Here is a 20,563-nt window from a genome sequence, read left to right as displayed (position 1 = left end):
GGGTGGTGGGACCCACACGGGATCGGTGTGTCCCACCGTCCCAATGTGAACCCGGCGCGTCCATTTTGAAAAGATCCCCCAAAGTTTGCTAATTACAGAATATTTCACTTTCGCCCTTATGTTTTAGTAATTTTGTACCCCCTCCTAACAATTGGTCAATTATAATTTAATCACCGGATCTTTCCAAAAACACACTAAAAGTTTTCCTCTGTTTTCTTACGTTAAAAAGGGGAGAAAGTAAAATTTTATCACGCATTACTTCTGTCTGATCTGGACGAAATTAACAAATGTTGAATAACTTTTAATGTCATTAAATAATTAATTTTATAAGTTGAAATTTCCTTTTCCTTTCTTCTGAGAAATTATAAATTAGAAAAAGAAAAATCTAATTGTTTGAGGAGGTGCATTGTAATTTATAGAATTCTGAAGAATAAAAACTGCAAAATTTTGAAAATTTGAGAGGCAAAGTGAAATTTTCCCTACATATTGATATTTTATTAAGAGAATTTCATGTTTCTTCAAGCTTTCAAAATTGTCGTTTCCCCCTCTAAATTTTAAAAATTTGTTTAAATATCTCTAACAAGTGCCCTGCACATAATAGAATAGTCAAAAATACAGAATCGTGAGGTTTATAAACTAGTCAAGTTTTATGGTGTTGCAGTGTATTCGATAGGTAATCGCGTTGAGTTAAGTTTAAAATAAATTAAATCGTTAAAATTATTATTTAAGATTGGCTAGATTTTTTTATGGGCTTGAGTTGAGTTTAAGTTTCTCTTAAACTGAGTTTGTTTATATGTCATCGTGCTTTTAATTAAATCTATTTAATTATTTAAATATTTTTTTATTTTAAATTTATTTAATTGATTATTGAATTTGATAATATAAATTTATTTCTTTATTTTAAAATTTTCTTTGTTTATTTAACATATGATAAAAATTTTATTAATAAATATAATTTATGAATAATATTATTCAAGAATGTTATTTACAAACATTATTTATTAATTTTGTTCATGAATATTAATGAACTAAATAAACTTATTTATTTAATTTATCATTCAAAATTATTTATTTAATTTATCTTATATATATTAAAACAACGTAAATAAATTTTTACAAAGTCAAATACTAAACTTTTCATTGGTTCATTTAAGATGATGCAAAAGAGGCCTTCTATCGGGATTTTAAACTTTTAGGGGTAAATAGTAATTCTTAAAGTATAAGGGGAATTGTAAAAAGTTAGTGATGGACGGGAATACTTATTATTGTCGGGGGTCGTTCTTTTGGCTCGTCGCCGTCTCTCTACCCTCATCGACTACAAAGGTCAGTGTACTGGATTTGATGCGATCGAGTAGCCGCTATGCTTCTACTTCTCTTTGATTCGTCTTGTCATTGATCATCGCGGAGTTGAGGAGGTACTTCCAGGAAGCTCAACCCAGTTTTTTTTTTTTTTTTTTTTTTCATTTTCATTGATTATTTACTGATTTCTTTGATTGATGGTAGAAGAAGGTGAGATATGATTGTATGCGCACTATCCATGCTAGATTTTTAACTCGATGTTATTTGATTGGAATTGCAATTTGTTTTTTTTAGGGACTTGTCGGTTGAAAATTTTAATTTTGCGACTTCGTATTAGTTGGAGTATAAGATTAAAGTTCAGGCCATGCTTGCTGTAGTTTATGTTAGCATCGAGTGGATGATTCTTTTTCCTCATTCATGATTTGAACGGAGTTGTTTTTATAACGGGAAGGAAATCATAGTTTAGATCCTGTACATTCATTTAACTGAAACTATACCTTGAACTAGAACATTTTGTTGGTCTTGTTTCTTTCATCAAATTATAACTTGTAATTGATTCCTTTATCTGAAATCACTAGAATTTTGGAACTACGGTTCTCAAAAACTGAGTGATTAAATTCCTTCCTGTTTCTTTCTAAAGTACTTGTAGGCCCATATTTTATTGATTTGCATGTTTGTGATATGTAGTGCAAGAATAATTTAGACGATCCTTGCAAAAATAAATTTCATTTTGATTCCCTCTTGGCACCAACTATGAGATTTTTTGTTCTTTGGAATTCAGTCCTATAATGAAATTGGAATTCTTTTCTTTTAGGTGGGTTTAGATTAAGCTGTTGGATTTGGAATTATGCTCTTTATTATAAATTTCTTTTGTAGTTTCAAGATTTCAATTTCTCCTTTACCTAATGTCAAATATGAACTGATCCAATATAGGTCCTTTAGAGTTTGCAATGAAGTGTTTGCCATTCCTAAATAGAGAGGTGAAGGAGGAGATCCAGTTAAGATTCTCAACATCACTTCAGTCTAATGACACCACATCAACTAATCATGATTTCAGAAGATCAGAAACTGAGTTTAACTCTGAGGACTCTATTATTGCTGCCGAATCCATGGGAAGGTCCAACTACCCTAGTTTAACCCAGAGACCAAGCAATCTCTGGGTTTTCACATTTTCAGAACTGAAGAATGCCACGAGGAATTTTAGCAGGTCACTTTTGGTCGGAGAAGGTGGGTTTGGATGTGTTTACAGGGGAACGATCAAGAGCCTTGAGGATCCAAGTACAAAGATTGAGATTGCTGTCAAACTAAGTCACAAGGGACTGCAGGTAAGTATCCTTTTCACTGTTTTATTTCACCCATTAGTTGTCTTGCACTATACATTTTTATTTTTGTAAAATAATTGCAATTGTTTTCAGAAGGGGATAATTACTAAATCAGCTACATCAAGGCGATAAGCTTTGTGAGCTTAGAAACTCTAGTATTCTACTATTACTAAATGAACTACGATCCGAGCTCTAGTTTATTTGATTTTTTTTTTATACAAAACATTCTATGATAAATAGTTTTTGTATTTTGTGCAAAATTTTCTTCTACAATTTCTCTGCATAGTAGTTTCCAGACAGGAAGTTATGTCCTGCATTAACATTACATGTGGTTCTTGCGTGTCATAAAAAAGATCCATTTTGGACTTCATCAAGGCTCATACTATACAAATTCCATTACCATTATCAGCTAAGCCATGTGTCCTAGGGCCTACACCCTTGGAAAAACAAAAAAATTGACCATCACTTGTTTGGTTGCTGAAATCAACTTAATGATCAATTTAGAAGAAAAATATTATTTGGTGGCATCCTCTTTCTTTGTGTACCTATGCTATGGACATGATAGTTGCTTGCTTGTTATACCTTATAGTATGTACTTAATCATTCCTAAGAGAGTGATGTGGCAAACACCACAGGGATCCTATATTGATTGAGAATACCACAGCACTGGGTAAATCTACGTCCATGGTTTGTGGTGCCTTAAGCATATCACAGTCACAGGGAAAGGCATGCTCAGCCCCATGCTTGGCTGCAGGCAAGCAAATCCATTGTGGCTACATTTCCCTACTATCACTTATGAATATATGAAACTATGGGTGACATGTTGATCGCATTGGAACACTAACCTTAGTACTCATTTCAAGTGAAGCCTCTGTTTGAGTATCTTTTGTGCTATAGTTCTTTCTTGGACTACCAATGTGAAGGGCAACAACATATATATATATCCAAAGATGTGAATACTTTCATTTTGCTTCCTCTTCTTTCTATTCAATGTCCATTTTATTTGGTATTTAGGAGTAATAACTTCAATCCTTGTTGGAAAACTTACCAAGTTTCTATGCTACTGTGAATTGCTGGTTTTTCATGTTGATAATTCTGTCTTGCATCCATGTAATGCATTCTAAGTTCTTTTGCACAGGGGAATGTTGAATTATGCATATTAGGCATTCTTTAATCCTTATTAATGAAGCTGCACAGGGAAAAAAAATTAATTCTTAATCTTTAAACATTGCAATTTTCCAACATGTAAGGCAGTGCAGTTAATCTGGATACATGTAATGCAGTTAATCTGGATAGTCTAATATGTACTGCACTTGAATACATAATAATTTATATGGAGTAATGAAGATTTATCCTTGTAATAATATATTAGATCTTTTGGAATATCGAAGTTCTCTTTTTTTTAATATGATTTCTCTGTACCAAATTACGCTTATTCATACATAAACTCCATAGGAACTTTTTTTGTCTATTCTTGTAGGGCCACAAGGAATGGGTGACTGAAGTCAATGTTCTTGCAGCAGTTGATCATCCAAATCTTGTTAAGTTAATAGGTTATTGTGCTGAAGATGATGAAAGAGGAATGCAACGATTACTTGTCTACGAATATTTGCAAAATAGAAGCGTAGAGCATCACTTGTCAACTCAATCAAAGACAACACTTTCTTGGTACATGAGACTAAGGATAGCAATTGATTCTGCACGTGGACTGGCATACTTGCATGAGGGAATGGATTTCCAGGTTTACCTTGGCTCATATAATAGCCTAGTTTGTTCTTACAATATTATTTCCTCACATTTTTGCTTAGTGTTTCCTGTTTGCAATTTCATAAGCTAATCTGTAAACTTTTTTGCAACTTCTTGATTTGTTATGATCAGGAACTAGCAGCAGACGATGAAATTGCAGTTTTTCCTGTATTGTGCTCAACTATTGTTATTTTATAGAAGAGACGATCTCATGATTGCTCAATTTTTGCAAGTTTTCTCAATGTATAGGTTTAAACATATCAGGCCTTAATTCTTTTATGTATAAACCTTGCCATGTTTTTAGCACCAAGTTGTTCCGTCTGTCCAATTGATTCTTAACAGACTTATATACTTTACTGATGTCCTGATTCATTGCTAACTTTCTTTTTGTTTTTTGCTTAGGAATTTATCAGAAAGCTGTTCTACAAATATAGAGTAGTATTAGGTTCTTGCATATACATGTGTGTTTATTTTACCTTTCTTCTTCTACTTGTTGAGTACTTTTGAGATGCTTGCCCTCCTAAGTCATCCATTAGTCCAAATTAATGGTGCTTTTAATAGAAGGGCTAATGCTTCACCCTAGTCACATTTGTATTATCAGTACCTATTCATGGCAGATTTCATCGCATAAATGGTGATTGGAGCCCTGCTGGATATCCCAGGTCAAGTGTTTTTACTTGTTATATACTAAATTGTTGTCAAGTTATTATTTCGGTTGCTCCATAAAGTGAGAACATTGGTTACGATGGTATAGACATCTTCAAATAGAATCACTAGATTTTTCGAGTTAAACAAGTTGAAATAATTAAAGTTGAAAATGTGAGAAAGGGAGACCAAAGAAAACTCCATGCAACATGATTAAATGGTTGGGATTCACATATTGATCTTTTACTTTCTTTCATGATACAATTTCTGTTATTTGTCAAATTGCTATGAAAATTGGGATCTGATCTGACATCATCCACTCAAGAAAATGTGACTAACTTTATGATGATTGTTTTTGTTTGATATGTAGTAAGTCATGTTTAATCTCACTAATTTTTACCAAATTGAGTTTCTGATTCTGTTCTATATTGCAGATTATTTTCCGAGATTTCAAATCCTCTAACATCCTTTTAGATGAAGATTGGAATGCGAAATTGTCAGACTTTGGCTTAGCTAGACAAGGTCCAACAGAAGGAATAACTCATGTCACAACAGCTGTAAGTGATATCGGAGACCTGAATAGGTTCCATTAGCATCATTACTCTTTCTTCGGTATGGTGTATTTGATTCTTTCGTAGAAGTTGAATCTTTTTTCCAAATAGTGAAGTCATGTTTATCACAACTACATGAATCTTGTGCCTTTATTTGAAACTTTTCCTGTTGCTGTTTAAAATTTCATTAGTGTGACACAATATTTACTCCTCTATTGTCTTGCAAAACTAAACAGGTTGTCGGAACTGCGGGCTATGCTGCTCCTGAGTATATACGCACAGGCCGTCTTACTGCCAAGAGTGACATATGGAGCTACGGAGTCTTCCTATATGAACTTATCACCGGCCGACGACCAATAGATCGAAACAGGCCTAAAAGTGAACAGAAGCTCTTAGAATGGGTCAAACCTTACTTATCAGATACTAAAAAGTTCAGGAAGATCATAGACCCAAAGCTAGAGGATGAATACTCATTAAAATCTGCATCAAAGCTTTCTTCTGTGGCAAATCGATGTCTACGGCGGCAAAGCAAGTCCAGACCCAAAATGAGTGAAGTGTTGACGATGGTCCAACGAATTATGGAAATCCCAGAAATCGGAGCTCCACAGGCTCCTTTAAGGCATCCAGATTTAGAACAAGGGGACCAAAGGACAGCAAAGAAGAAAGGTCTAAAGCAACTCATTGGTGACTGGAAAATATGGAAAGGTATTTAGTTAGTGTGGCAGGGTTGGAAGCCAACAAAGATATGTTGATTACTATGTCGACGATGATGCTGATGGAATCTTAAGTGTCAGGATTAGTGATGTACGTTGTAGGATTAGTTCAGGTTGGTGTAGACCTGAATGGCAGTGCATTTGGAAACTTGCCGAGCATTTAAATTCATCTTCTTCGCGGCCAAATGGAGTCTTGCAGGTTCAGTTCCTATCCAGATTGTTACGATAATTTTTCGCAAATTGTCTGTTGGATGATATATCAGTGGCTCTCCTCTTTGCCACACTCGGTTACAGATTCAAGTTCTCTTTTGGCGGGAAACTTTGTGGCCGGAGAAGCGAAATTTGATGTCCTATGAATCAAGAAGTAGACGATATGTGAACTGAGTAGAGATCAAAATGATATGCAAGTTCTTCTGACATCATTCAAATACAACAATGTGTGGATAAGATCTTGGTGTTTTTAGCTTCTTGATGTTGGTGTTATTTAGTTCCTTAGTTGCTCTTCGGGGGCGAAAGGAGGAGAAAGGCTGTGGGATCGGTGAGCCCGGCGACAGTGTGAGCCCAATGGGAATCGGGTTGGGTTTGTGTCGTGTCCAATCAGTTAAAATATGAATAAGGTGAGGAGGCATGTGAATGAGGCTTTGCCATGAGTATGGAATGATTAAGTATGATATCGACTTGAGTTTGAAGTTTGGAGTTCAACAAAGTGATTCTATAACCTTCTTCGAGTCTCCTTTCCGCAATGATCTCTCATCCTACATAAACCATGATTGCCGATCACTAACTTGACCGACCAAATGTCACTCGAACCGATCTACTCATAAACTAAAAAAAAGGGGAGTCGAAATTGAGTAAGCAAAACTAGGTTTCCTTAGATGATAATAAGAATAGTAAAGGAAGTGGACAAACAAATTGAGACAATGCTAAACATCTGATAGTACTAGGTTCCATCCGACCACGCCAAAAAGCCACCATCACATCACACTTTTTTTCCTCGACATCTTACCTTCTTTCTTGTTTTATTTTATAATTTTTAGCAATAAATAACTAAGAGTACAACTCAACCTAAGAACTTAACCTCGAGTACTATTCTCTATGATTTATTAGGATTTCTATGCCCTTCTCAACTCTCGCAAGGCATTATCAACTCTTGTTCTAATTTCCCTTCGTACTAAAATAGTTTAGGGCCAACAACCATATAAGTAAGAACATGTTAAATATTGAAAAGACCATCTAACAAATGATATAGACATTTAAAATATATTTTTTAAAATTGAAAAAATTGAGATGCAATAGTAACTTCTTTTTTTTTTTTAAGAACATGAAAATTTTGATGCAAGATATGGATTTAGAAATTTTCATTTTCGAGTTTAAATGGCTTTTATTTTTTATTTTTTTAAAAATAAATAAATAAATAAATACACATTACACATCAATCAAAGTAAAGTCATAGGACAACTTTGTAAAGGGCCCCATTGATGCATCATTTGGTTGATTGAAATGAAAGGCAAACCAATGACACTCAAGCAATGTGCTTTCGACACGTTAATCATCACATATTTTGTCCTACATTTCCGACCAAACAACTCACAAAATATCTTTTTATTTATATATATATATATCAATTTTTAAATTTTTTTCATCCCATAAAAAAAATATCTAATAATACAACGTAATTGAAATTCAAATCATATTTAAAAAAAATATTTGAATATCTTATTGTTAGCTTATGTTCGGGAGAGAATATATATTGTTGGGTGTAAACCCGTTACAATCTGTGTGATCTTCTCAGAAGCTCTTTTTCACGCTTCTGAGTGCGTACTGTTAATACAGTCTGACCTGCCTATTGTTTTGATGATTGACACTGATTTAAGTTTGTATCAGATATTAATTAAACTCAGACTGATTAATGATCAAGGTTGATCATGTGGAGAGGAAAAGTCCAAGTACGGATACTTGGCACGCAAGGTCAGAGAGGGCTCGGTAGCTCGTTCTCTGGACCGGACGAAGTCGGAGAGGGCTCGGTAGCTCGTTCTCCGGACTAGGTTAGAGAGGGTTCGGTAGCTCGTTCTCTAGACCGGACGAAGTCGGAGAGAGCTCGGTAGCTCGTTCTCCAGACTAGGTCAGAGAGAGCTTGGTAGCTCGTTCTCTGGACCAAGAAAACGTTAGGGTTTAGGGCTGGGAAGCTCTAAAACTAACACAGAGACATTGGATCGGTTCGCTTGACCGATCCGGTAGCGTTGTTGGATCGGATCGGGATCGACCGATCGTGAGGATTATCGATCGGCCTCGTGACCGATCGAACCACGTAAACAATGGATTATCCGATCGGTCTCGTGACGGCTCTGACCGATCGCGATCGGTTTGTGGACCGATCGGAAGGAAGCGATGGGATGCGATGGGATTCGAGCGATAGGGAGGATCGATGCGTGGACCGATCCACTATAGGCTGATCGGTCCACGCATCGATCGAATCATCTAGACCGATCGGTGTGTCCCGATCGGTCCGGATATGGATCGACCGACCGATCCACAACAATGTCGTTTGTCTTCTGTTATTTCTCTACGATTTCGGATTCACCTGATCAAATCATCTACTGTGAGATTTTTGAGTTACAGGTTGCAGGTGTCGTGCCAGTGCTTAATTTCAAATTAAGCTCCATCAGAAGAATAAGACCAAATGCTCTTTCTACTGTGTTTTGCTGCAAATGGTGCAATTGGAGCGTCAACGTTCACTGGCTGCGATCAGTTGGAAACAGCTTGACTCTTGCTTTTTGGTTCGAGCTCAGAGACACCAGTGAAGACCATGGATGGTATTGGTGTGAGTTCAGAGAACCAGATGAGGAGGAAGAGTGATTGGCGATGTCTGAGTTGGTCGCAGTGATTCGATACAGGTGACAGTGATTCAGATCTGGCTGAAGACAGTGGGAAAGAAGCAGAATAAGAAGAAGGCAGAAGAGAAGTTTGGTAAGATTTTTGAAACTCTCTGTCGACCGAAGCAAAGGTGCTGTGTTGTTGAGCTCTTGGCTGAGGAATCCCTTCTGTCTTTACGTTCTGCTTCGTGGCTGTAAGTTTCATTGTTAATTTCTTTTGGCCACTGAACTCTGTAAGTCTTGTGCTTCATTTCAAATCTTTTCTGTGACTTTGTGGAGAGGTTACTCCACCGAGAAGGAGAAATACTTAGCCGAAATTTGTCTGGGGTGTGATCTACCAAAAGATCAAGGGATCGTCCACCTTACGGACACGCTGAGGAGTAGGGGCAAGTTATCCCCGAACCTCGTACATACTTGTGTAAGCTGTGTATTGTGTTTCTTTCCTTGCATCAGTTTTCTTTTTGTTTATTTCCGCTGTGCTAACAAGCTTTTGTGAGGAATTGATTGAGTTTTTAGTGGAGGCTATTCACACCCCCCTCTCTAGCCATCCGAAGGTCCTAACAAGTGGTATCAGAGCAAGGCGCTCTTCATCCGGATTAACACCCTAAAGAGCAAGAAGATGGCTATGAAGGAAGGTTTTAGCACCAATCGTCCACCCTACTTCGACGGAGCGGACTTCCAATATTGGAAGAGCCGTATGGAGTACTATCTCAAGACCGACATCTCCATGTGGTTCTCGGTCAAGGAAGGGTTCACACCTCCGAAGGACGAAGAAGGTAAGGAACTAGAATCGTCAAGGTGGTCCGCCGAGCAAACTCGCAAAGGACAAGCTGATGCCAAGGCAGTGGTCACTCTACAATATGGGATAGCCAAAGATCAACTTGTCAAGGTAGGTCCATTTGTGAGTGCAAAAAATTTGTGGAACAAGCTCATCGAGCTTCAAGAAGGAACCCGAGACTCTCAGATCGCCAAGAGAGACTTGTTCCTAAACCAACTACAAAATTTCACCATGAAGGAGAACGAAACGGTAAGTGAACTACACAGAAAGTTCAAAGAGATCATCAATGGTCTTCATTCCGTAGATGAACGCGTAGAGAATCGCGATCTTGTAAGGTACGCTCTCAAAGCCTTTCCGAGGAATGCCTTGTGGTCATCTATGGTAGATGCCTACAAGGTCTCCAAGGACCTTTCAATTGTTAAATTAGATGAATTCTTTTGTGAAATGGAACTTCATGAACTTGCTAACAAGGGTCAAAAAGAGAAAGGTATTGCCTTAGTTGCAGGAGAAAAGAGCAAGGATGGAAGAAGGAAGAAAGAAAGGAAGAAGGAGAAAGAAATTCCTACATCCTCATCCTCCTCCGAGTCCGATGATGAAGATGGATCATCATCAAGCGAGATGGCCAACTTCGTGAGAAGAATCATGAGAAGGAGCCGGAGATACAAAGGGAAAGGTAAGTCTTTTGATCAAAATGTTGATAAGACTAATGTTACATGTTATGAGTGTAGCAAGAAAGGACACTATCGGAGCGAGTGTCCAAAACTAAAGAAGGAGGAAAGGGCCAAGAAGAAGAAAGCTCTCAAAGCTACTTGGGATGAATCCTCCTCAAGCTCATCGGAGGAAGAGAAGAAGGAGAAAAGCACTCGTCAATTAGCACTCATGGCAAGGGAGGAATCGGACTCCGGAAGTGATACATCAGCCGCGGCTTCATCATCTTCGGATGATGAAGAGGTAACCTCTCCGCATTTAGAAAAGTGCTATAAAACTATTGCACATTTATCTACTTTGCTTAAGAAATCAAAAACAGAAATTAAATCATTAAAAGATGAAGTAGAACACTTGAAAACTCTTAGGGAAGATGAGGTTGATGACCTACATCAAGAGCTTCTTGAAGATGAAAACAAAGCCCTAAAGAGTGAAGTTGAGAAACTCAAGAAAATGCTTGAGAAATTCTCAACTAGCTCTAAGACCTTAGATATGATTCTAAATGCCCAAAGGGCGGTCTACATCAAGGCTGAGTTAGGATATCAACCTAAGGAGTCTAGTTTCATTTCCTTAGTGTCTAGAACCCAATTTCATAGATCACATGCTTCTAGGGTTCATGAGACTAGGAAGGGTGTGACCAAGGCATGGGTTCCTAGGTCTTTCATTGTAGATGCATTAGGTCCCAAGATTTGGGTACCTAAAACATCTATCTTTCGTGTCTTGTAGGCATTTGTCAAGGGGGAGCATCTATCAACTTGGTTTGTTGATAGTGGATGCTCCAAGCACATGACCGGGGACAAGTCACTCTTTACTACCCTTCAAAACAAAATTAGAGGTAATGTATCCTTTGGTAATAATGGTAGTCTTAAGGTGATAGGAGTTGGAGATATTCATATATCCGAATGTCTCCAAATCAAAAATGTCCTTCTAGTTAAGGGGATGACCTTTAATCTCCTAAGTGTCAACCAATTGTGTGATACGGGTTACACAATTGAGTTTCATTCAAGTCAATGTTTGGTCAAACACATTGACACACTTGACACGGTACTAGTAGGCACAAGGGTAGACAACATTTATCAAGTATCTTTTAAAAGTGCTACTAATGCCTCTGCTAAGTGTTTCATGTCAAAAGAAAAAGAATCATGACTGTGGCATAGGAGGTTGGCCCATGTGAACATGAAGAATATTCGAAAGCTGGCCAACAAAGGATTAGTGCGAGACTTACCAAGCATCAAGTACCAAAAGATAAAATTATGTGATGCATGTCAAAAGGGTAAGCAAACAAAAGCGTCTCATAAAGGTAAAAACATTGTAAGTACATCTACTGCTTTAGATTTATTGCATATGGATTTGTTTGATTGCAGTAATGTTATTTCATTGAATGGAAGTAGATACTGCTTAGTGATCATTAATGATTTTACTAGATATACATGGACTTTCTTTTTGAAAAATAAGGATCAAACCATAGATATTTTTGTTTCCTTTTGTAGAAGAACTGAAAATGGAAAATCAACAACAATTAAAACAATTAGGAGTGATCATGGTGGAGAATTTCAAAACCATAGATTTTTAGAGTTCTGTCAAGAAAAAGGATATAGGCATGAGTTGTCTACTCCAAGGACCCCACAGCAAAATGGGGTTGTGGAGAGAAAGAACCGAGTCTTGCAAGAGGCTACACGAAGCATGCTCAATGAGTACTCACTACCGAGCTACTTATGGGCTGAAGCTGTAAATACCGCTTGCTATGTGCAAAATCGAGTCTTGATACATAGGTTTTTAGGAAAGACTCCCCATGAACTTTGGTTTGGGAAATCCCCTACAATTAAACATCTTAGGGTGTTTGGTTGTAAGGTGTTTATCTTGAACACCAAGGATCATCTTGGAAAGTTCACGGCTAAGGCTGATGAAGGGATACTGGTCGGGTACTCTCTCATCAGCAAAGCCTATCGAGTCTACAACAATAGGACTAAATTGATTGAAGAGTCCTCGGATGTAGCATTTGAAGAAATTCCTAAATCAAATGATCAATCAAGGGATGTAGGTGAAATTCAATTTGAACTTAGAAATCTAAGTTTAAATGATTAAAACATAGAAAGAGTCAAAATTGACTCCGATGATGATGAGCAAAGGCAAGAGAGGGCTCAGTCTGATCCTTTACCTGATACTGAGCCCTTGCCTGTGTCTAGTGAGACCACTCATGAGGCACCGCCAACACCAAGGCAATCTAGGATAGCCTCTAGTCATCCCCAAGACCAGATTATGGGAGACATTCAACAAGGGGTTAGGACTAGATCATTCTTTAGAAATGAGTCTAATGAGGTCGCCTTGATCTCAGAAATCGAACCAAAATTAGTTGATGAGGCATTGCACGATCCTGATTAGATCATAGCTATGCAAGATGAGTTAGGTCAATTTGAAAGGAGACAAGTGTGGGACTTAGTTCCTAGACCTAAGAAGACCACCATTATTGGAACCAAATGAGTCTTCAAAAATAAGTTAAACCAAAAGGGAGAAGTCGTAAGAAACAAGGCAAGACTTGTAGCCAAGGGCTATAGTCAAGTCGAAGGCCTCGATTATGATGAGACTTATGCTCCCGTGGCCCGACTAGTTCATTTAATGCTAGCTTTTGCTGCACATAGAGGCTTCAAGCTCTATCAAATGGACGTTAAATCGGACTTCTTAAACGGTTTCATTAAAGAAGATGTCTATGTTGAACAACCACCGGGGTTTGTGAATACCAAAGTTCCAAACCACGTGTACAAGCTCAAGAAAGCTCTTTATGGGCTTAAACAAGCACCTCGAGCTTGGTACGAAAGGTTGTCAACTTACTTACTAGAAAAGGATTTTGTAAGAGGTCAAATAGACCCAACACTATTTCTGCGTAGAGATGGTGAAAACATATTTGTAGCCCAGGTGTATGTCGATGACATAATTTGTGGCTCAAATAACAAGGGTTATTTGAATGAATTTATCACTCACATGGAAAGTGAGTTTGAGATGAGTCTGGTGGGAGAATTGACATTCTTCCTTGGACTTGTAATCAAACAAACTCGAGATGGCATCTATGTCCATCAGACGAAATACACTCAAGAGATGCTCAAGAAATTCAAAATGAGTGACTCTAAGGAAGTATTCACTCCAATGGCGACGAACACTCGCCTTGATAATGATGAGAATGGAGAACCAGTTGATCTAACACAATATAGAAGCATGATCGGTAGTCTTCTATATCTCACAGCTAGTCGACCAGACATACTTTTTGCTGTGGGCATGTGCGCTAGATATCAAGTATGTGCCAAGGAATCTCATTTAATTGCAGTTAAGAGAATTCTGAGATACCTTAAGGGCACAATTAGAGTAGGTCTATGATACCCTCGTACGGAGTCTTTTGACTTGATAGGTTATACCGACTCTGATTATGCTGGGTGCAAATTGGATCGGAAAAGTACTAGTGGGGGTTGCCAATTTTTAGGTTCATCATTAGTTAGTTGGTCAATTCGGAAGCAACATTGCGTTGCTCTCTCCACAACCGAGGCTGAATACATTGCCATGGGAGAGAGTGTATCACAATTGTTGTGGATGATCCACACCCTAGAAGATTATGGGCTTTCATATAAGGGAGTGCAAGTGTTGTGTGATAACATCAGCACAATAAACCTAACAAAAAATCCAGTCCATCATTCAAGGACCAAACATATTGAAGTGCGTCATCACTTCATTAGAGATCACGTAGCTAGGGGAGACATTGCACTTACATATGTTGAGTCAAAGTCAAACCTAGCCGATATTTTCACCAAACCTCTTCCGGAAAATGAATTTAGCCATTTGAGGAGAGAATTGGGAATGTGTTTGGCTCAATAAGCCATTAGGACCCCATCATGATCAATAAGGACATTAAAACGACAAGAGAAATTGGGAAATTAATTTGGGCAACTTGGGAACATCTCACACAAATTATAAGGTTTAACAAATTATTTTTGTTTGCTAGAAATGGGGTGAGATGCTAGGATCAGCGAATTATTCAAAATGTATCATGCATCCCTTGAATAATTAGGCTGACGAGACATAAATTGAGTATGGGGAAGACCATTATATAATTCATGTGTATTTGGTTCCTAGATCTTGCTCATATATTCCACCCAAGGAAACTTGGTTGGACCTTTGCCTAGGAATTATGTAACTCTGGTTGATGGACTGTTTGATACCTTTGACCGATACTTTTCATAATTTTGATTGAAACTAGGACAAGTACTTGAAATAATGATAGTAAGTTGGTTATATTTTGACAAACTTGAAACTGAACATAACAAGGTCGGAAATTTCAGTGTTTCAAGCCTTGAGTTGTCTGTTTTTCTAAATGTCTGAAACCTTCGGGCTATAATCAATTTCAGACCATAATCTTTAGGAAACAGTTATGCTTGTAGAATCTTCAGAGTCTAGGTACTGGATTTGGAAGTTTCACTGGAGAAACCTATACGAATTATCGAACACCCCTACGAGTTTCAGTTATTGAAATTACTGGAGAGATTGCAGTATCAGACCGATCAGGAGGTTCCTTGATCGGTCTAGGGACCGATCAGGTTCATTTTGTACGTCTGGAAGCCTACTGATCATCTTCTGATCGGTCTACAGACCGATCAGGAGTTCCCAGATCGGGCCGGGCCTTCTGATCGGTCTACAGACCGATCAGAAGGCTCACTGATCGGTCCAGGGACCGATCAGCAGGCTACTGATCGTTCCCTGATCGGTCTACGGACCGATCAGAATGTTCCCGGATCGGTCCAGGGACCGATCAGGAGGCTCCTGATATCTCCTGATCGGACAGTCGTCCGATCATTTCAACACCTAACACCCATCTCCCTTAAATCTTCCCGATCCTTTCTTTTCCCCTTTCACGCGGAAGCCCTAGCCGACTCTTCCCTAAACCTCCACTCTTCTCTTCTCCTTGCCCGTCGAAGCCCTAGCCAAAGCCCTAGCCAAAAGGCACTTCAATGGCACCAAGGTAACTCCATACTTCCCTAGAACTATTCACCTTGGCATTTCGATTTCATTTCTCACCGTATCTGTGCTTTTTGTGGCTCCGGTGCTCACTTACTTGCCCCAATGTATCACATTGTTAACCCTTAGGAAGAAACTAGTGGGTGAAGGAACCTCTAAGTCTAAGTCACCTGAGAAGTCGAAGTCTAAGGCTCCCTCCCGACCTCAACCATCTGTCTCTGGGAGATTTCCAAACCACCATTTTGAGGAAGCTTTTAGACAAAGAACCTTTAAATTACTCCCTTGTAGGTCTGTGGATCGAAAATTCATGGACGAATTTTGTCCAACTGTGTCAGAAATCATTGCCTACTACAAACTTGATACACTTGTCTATTTAGAACGAGATATCAATTATGACTTAGTTTCTGAGTTTAATAACAACCTTCATCAAACTAATGATGTAAGTTATAAAACAAAAGTTGCTAAGCAGACTCTTGATTTCAGTTTCTCAGCCTTCTTTGATTATCTTGCTTGCCGTAGATGTTCAGGTAATGTTTTTCTATATATCCTGACTTACCAGATCCCTTACCCCCACCCTTTGATATATCATCTGACTCTATTTATGAGTATTTCTTCAGACATCCTAGACCGGGTGGGCTAGATGAATTAGATGTTGATTTTTCTACTTTTGCAGCTTTGAGATTATCTGCCCAAAATTACATCCTCTTTAAGATTGTCACAAACTGCCTTCTGCCAATCACATCTAAACCCTTGTCTGAAATCCGACCATATCATTGTCTGATGCTTTATGGATTGCATCGGCGTCTCGACTTTGACATCATGTCCAGCATCTACTCTTCGATCATCTCCTATAGTGAGCCAAACAGCTTCACTGTTTATATGTCTTATGGGCATATCATTACAGATTGGCTCGAGACCCTTCAGATTGATGTCTCCAAGGGTAGAATAGTCAAGATGGTCAGGCAGGACTGCAGACTTGGGAAACAGGCATTTTCCAAGTCTGGCATCATAGGACAGGATGGGGACGTTCGGTGGAAGGATGGGAGAGCTCTAGGTGAGTTATCACGGGGACCTCCACGACAGGTTGCTACTGCGCCTGTTGCTGCTCCTCCTGCTGCTGTTGCTGACGATGGAGAGGGAGATCCTGATCTGCACTGGCAGATCGCCGAGTTGGAGAGTCGCATTGATCGGCACGATGAGCTGCTGGTTGCTCTACGCAGTCAGCAGCTGGCGACACATCAGGCGATTATGGGATGGATGGCCAGATACCCACCTCCGCAGGATTTCCCGGGCTATCCATCCTCGAGCAGCGGCACGCCACCTCAGGGACCCACTCCTTCCGTTGATGATGCTGATGCTCCTCATGTTGAGGAGGCTGAGTGATACACATTGTTCTATGATGTCATTTTGATTATCTATGTTTTGGATATTGTTTGTTGAATACTTATGTCTGACCTGGATACTTGCTGATTTCATGCTGCTCATTTTCTTATTTTTTCTTTATGTTTCACTTCCTATTGTCTATTAATTTGTTGTTCATATGCCATGTCTTGTATGTCTCTTATTTCTTTATTACTGTCTTATAATACACTTAGAGGGCATTCTAGGAGGATTAAGAAAAAGACAGTATGGGTTAAGGGGGAGTCCTTTAACGTTTTCTTTCCTAATTCGCACCTTTTCGGTGTTTGACAAAGGGGGAGAAGATAACTAAGTTTAGAGATATATGAAAAGTTTGGCTTTAGGGGGAGGATCTTGATTCCCCTATCCTTACATGGTGTTGTATCTGTCTTAGGGGGAGGATTTTGATTCCCCTAAAATTAGGGAAATATGAACATTTCTGATCTAAACTTAAATCGTGTTGTCAAACAACAAAAAGGGGGAGATTCTTAATACAGTCTGACTTGGCTGTTGTTTTGATGATTAACACTGATTTAAGTTTGTATCAGATATTAATTAAACTCAGACTGATTAATGATCAAGGTTGATCATGTGGAGAGGAAAAGTCCAAGTACGGATACTTGGCACACGAGGTCAGAGAGGGCTCGGTAGCTCGTTCTCGGACCCGGACGTGGAAGTCGCGGACTAGGTCAGAGGGCTCGGTAGCTCGTTCTCCGGACTAGGTCAGAGAGGGCTCGGTAGCTCGTTCTCTGGACCGGACGAAGTCGGAGAGGGCTCGATAGCTCGTTCTCCAGACTAGGTCAGAGAGAGCTTGGTAGCTCGTTCTCTGGACCAGGAAGACGTTAGGGTTTAGGATTGGGAAGCTCTAAAACTAACACAGAGACATTAGATCGGTCTGTTGACCGATCCAGTGATACGTTGGTTGACTGGATCGGTCTGTCGACCGATCCAGTGATACCTGGGTCATCTGATCGGTCTCGTGACCGATCAGTAACCACACAGAAATAATCTGTGGATTATATGATCGGTCTCGTGACCGATCAGTAACCACACAGAAGCAATCTGTGGGATATCTGATCGGTTTGTGGACCGATCAGAAGGAAGCGATGGGATGCGATGGGATTCAGAGCGATAGGGAGGATCGGTCTGTGGACCGATCCACCCATAGGCTGATCGGTCCACAGACCGATCAGAATCATCCCAGACCGATCAGGGTGTGTCCTGATCGGTCAACAATGTCGTTTGTCTTCTGTTGTTTCTCTGTGATTTCTGATTCACCTGATCAAATCATCTGCTGTGAGATTTTTAAGTTACAGGTTGCAGGTGTCGTGCTAGTGCTTAATTTCAAATTAAGCTCCATCAGAAGAATAAGACCAAATTCTCTTCAACGTTCACTGGCTGCGCTCAGTTGGAAACAGCTTGACTCCTGCTTATTGGTTCGAACTCAGAGACACCCGTGAAGACCCTGGATGGTATAGGTGTGAGTTCAGAGAACCAGATACGGAGGACGAGGGATTGGCGATGCCTAAGTTGGTCGCAGTGATTCGGCTCTGGCTGAAGACAGTGGGAAAGCAGAATAAGAAGAAGGCAGAAGAGAAGTTTGGTAAGATTTTTGAAACTCTCTGTCAACCGAAGTAAAGGTGTTGTGTTGTTGAGCTCTTGGCTGAGGAATCCCTTCTGTCTTTGCGTTCTGCTTCGTGGCTGTAAGTTTCATTGTTAATTTCTTTTGGCCACTGAACTCTGTAAGTCTTGTGCTTCATTTCAAATCTTTTCTGTGACTTTGTGGAGAGGTTACTCCACCGAGAAAGAGAAATACTTAGCCGGAATTTGTCCGGGGTGTTATCTACCGAAAGATCAAGGGATCGTCCACCTTACGGACACGCCGAGGAGTAGGGGCAAGTTATCCCCGAACCTCGTACATACTTGTGTAAGCTGTGTGTTGTGTTTCTTTCCTTGCATCAGTTTTCTTTTTATTTATTTCCGCTGTGCTAACAAGCTTTTGTGAGGAATTGATTGAGTTTTTAGTGGAGGCTATTCACACCCCCCTCTCTAGCCGTCCGAAGGTCCTAACACGTACCAGAGTCACAAGAACTTACAATCAAGTAGGTTTGAGTAGATAATCTCAAACTGTCGACTCTAGCGAGCCGAGTCACGCGCCGAGTAGATGAGTCGTGGACACCGTGAGTTGTCGAGCGGCGCCACGTTGTGCTAAGAGTTGCTGACAGGATGTCGAGAGCTGCAACACGAACTCAGAGTGGATGTCGAGTCCAGCAGAGCGTTGTCTCCTTAAAACAGATTCGGCCTCTCTGTCGTGCCAAGAGGATTAAGTGGACGTCTGTTTCCCAGGATAAAACGGCAGGATCACGAGCACAACCGAGCACTGGTTGTCGTGACGATCTGAACTAGATCCGAAAACTATCACTATTTCTGTTGAGCAAAAGAAGTGCACAACAGAAAGGAAAGAAACATGGGGATTTCAGAAGGAATGAAAGAGCACACAAAATTCACTTGAACTTCTCTCTCACAAAGCTCACTGAGCTATTTATTCTGCTCTGCTCTCTTCACTTGTGCTCTGCTCTCTTCATTCCACTTAAGGTCTTTTTATAGACCTTGCCTGTGCAAGGCTTGCAAGCACAGCAAGCCACGTTGTGGCTTGCATGTTTGCTGTTGGCTTCAACGTGGCTTGCTATTGGCTTCAAGCAAGCCACATTGTGGCTTGCATGCTTGCCAAGTGGTTTGCAAACTCTTGCACAATTGCCACGTGGCCTGCCACGTGGCGTGCAAGGAAGCTGGTGACTTTGATTTTGGCTTGCATACTGGCCAATAAGTTGTCTTGCGCAGACATACCGTGTCCTGACTGATTTTTACGAGCAATGGGTTGATGTCCTCCGGGCCCTAGATTTTCAACCCCCTTTGTTCCGAATCAGTCGGAAAGCCTTGCTTTTAATCGTTGTCGGACTACAAACCACACGTCGCATTTCCATTCAAGTTTTTCCAACAATCCCCCACATGAATGGAAACAAGGATGTATGATAGTCTTCGACAGTTGAGCCGAGTATAGGATAGGTAGGTGTTACCCTTTGAACCTTCCATTGTAAACTCTGTTTGCTCACTGGCTGATTAGTAGACGTGATGTCTTTGAACTGTTTGGCCGTTGATGTAAGCAGGACAGATCTTACCCAAGACTCTCCCTGATATAGTTCAGGTCTTATGAGTGTGTTCGTTCTTGGCCATGAACATGCTGTTGGGTTGCAAGGTTACAAACATAGTCCTATATTGGAAACACATGGGAAAGATCATGGGTTTATAAGAGAAAAGATATCTCCATTGGAATGAGGTCTTTTGGGGAGAGCCCAAGAGCAAAACCATGAGGGCTTAGGCCCAAAGTGGACAATATCATGCTATTGTGGAGATATTTAAATTTTTTTCGATCCTACAATTGGTATCAGAGCCTGTACTGCCAGAAGGTTTAACCGCCGACTGTGCACAAGAACTATGGTCTGATTGAGCCATGTGGGTACAATATTGACCTCGA

The 20,563-nt window shown here is 39.7% G+C and overlaps 1 protein-coding gene across 1 annotated transcript; it reads left to right on the top strand.

Annotated features, from left to right (window-relative positions):
* The first annotated feature begins 1,260 nt into the window (after positions 1–1,260).
* Positions 1,261–6,745, top strand: LOC121980626 (serine/threonine-protein kinase PCRK1-like). The gene is made up of 5 exons (XM_042532734.1): positions 1,261–1,415; positions 2,233–2,624; positions 4,102–4,362; positions 5,447–5,569; positions 5,800–6,745. The coding sequence occupies exons 2-5, from the start codon at positions 2,250–2,252 to the stop codon at positions 6,274–6,276; spliced, it is 1,236 nt and encodes a 411-aa protein (XP_042388668.1). The 5' UTR covers positions 1,261–1,415; positions 2,233–2,249; the 3' UTR covers positions 6,277–6,745.
* Positions 6,746–20,563: the final 13,818 nt, after the last annotated feature.

Source organism: Zingiber officinale, chromosome 5A, assembly GCF_018446385.1.
Source record: "Zingiber officinale cultivar Zhangliang chromosome 5A, Zo_v1.1, whole genome shotgun sequence".
Taxonomy (NCBI): domain Eukaryota; kingdom Viridiplantae; phylum Streptophyta; class Magnoliopsida; order Zingiberales; family Zingiberaceae; genus Zingiber; species Zingiber officinale.
This window is presented reverse-complemented; position numbering and strand designations above follow the sequence as displayed.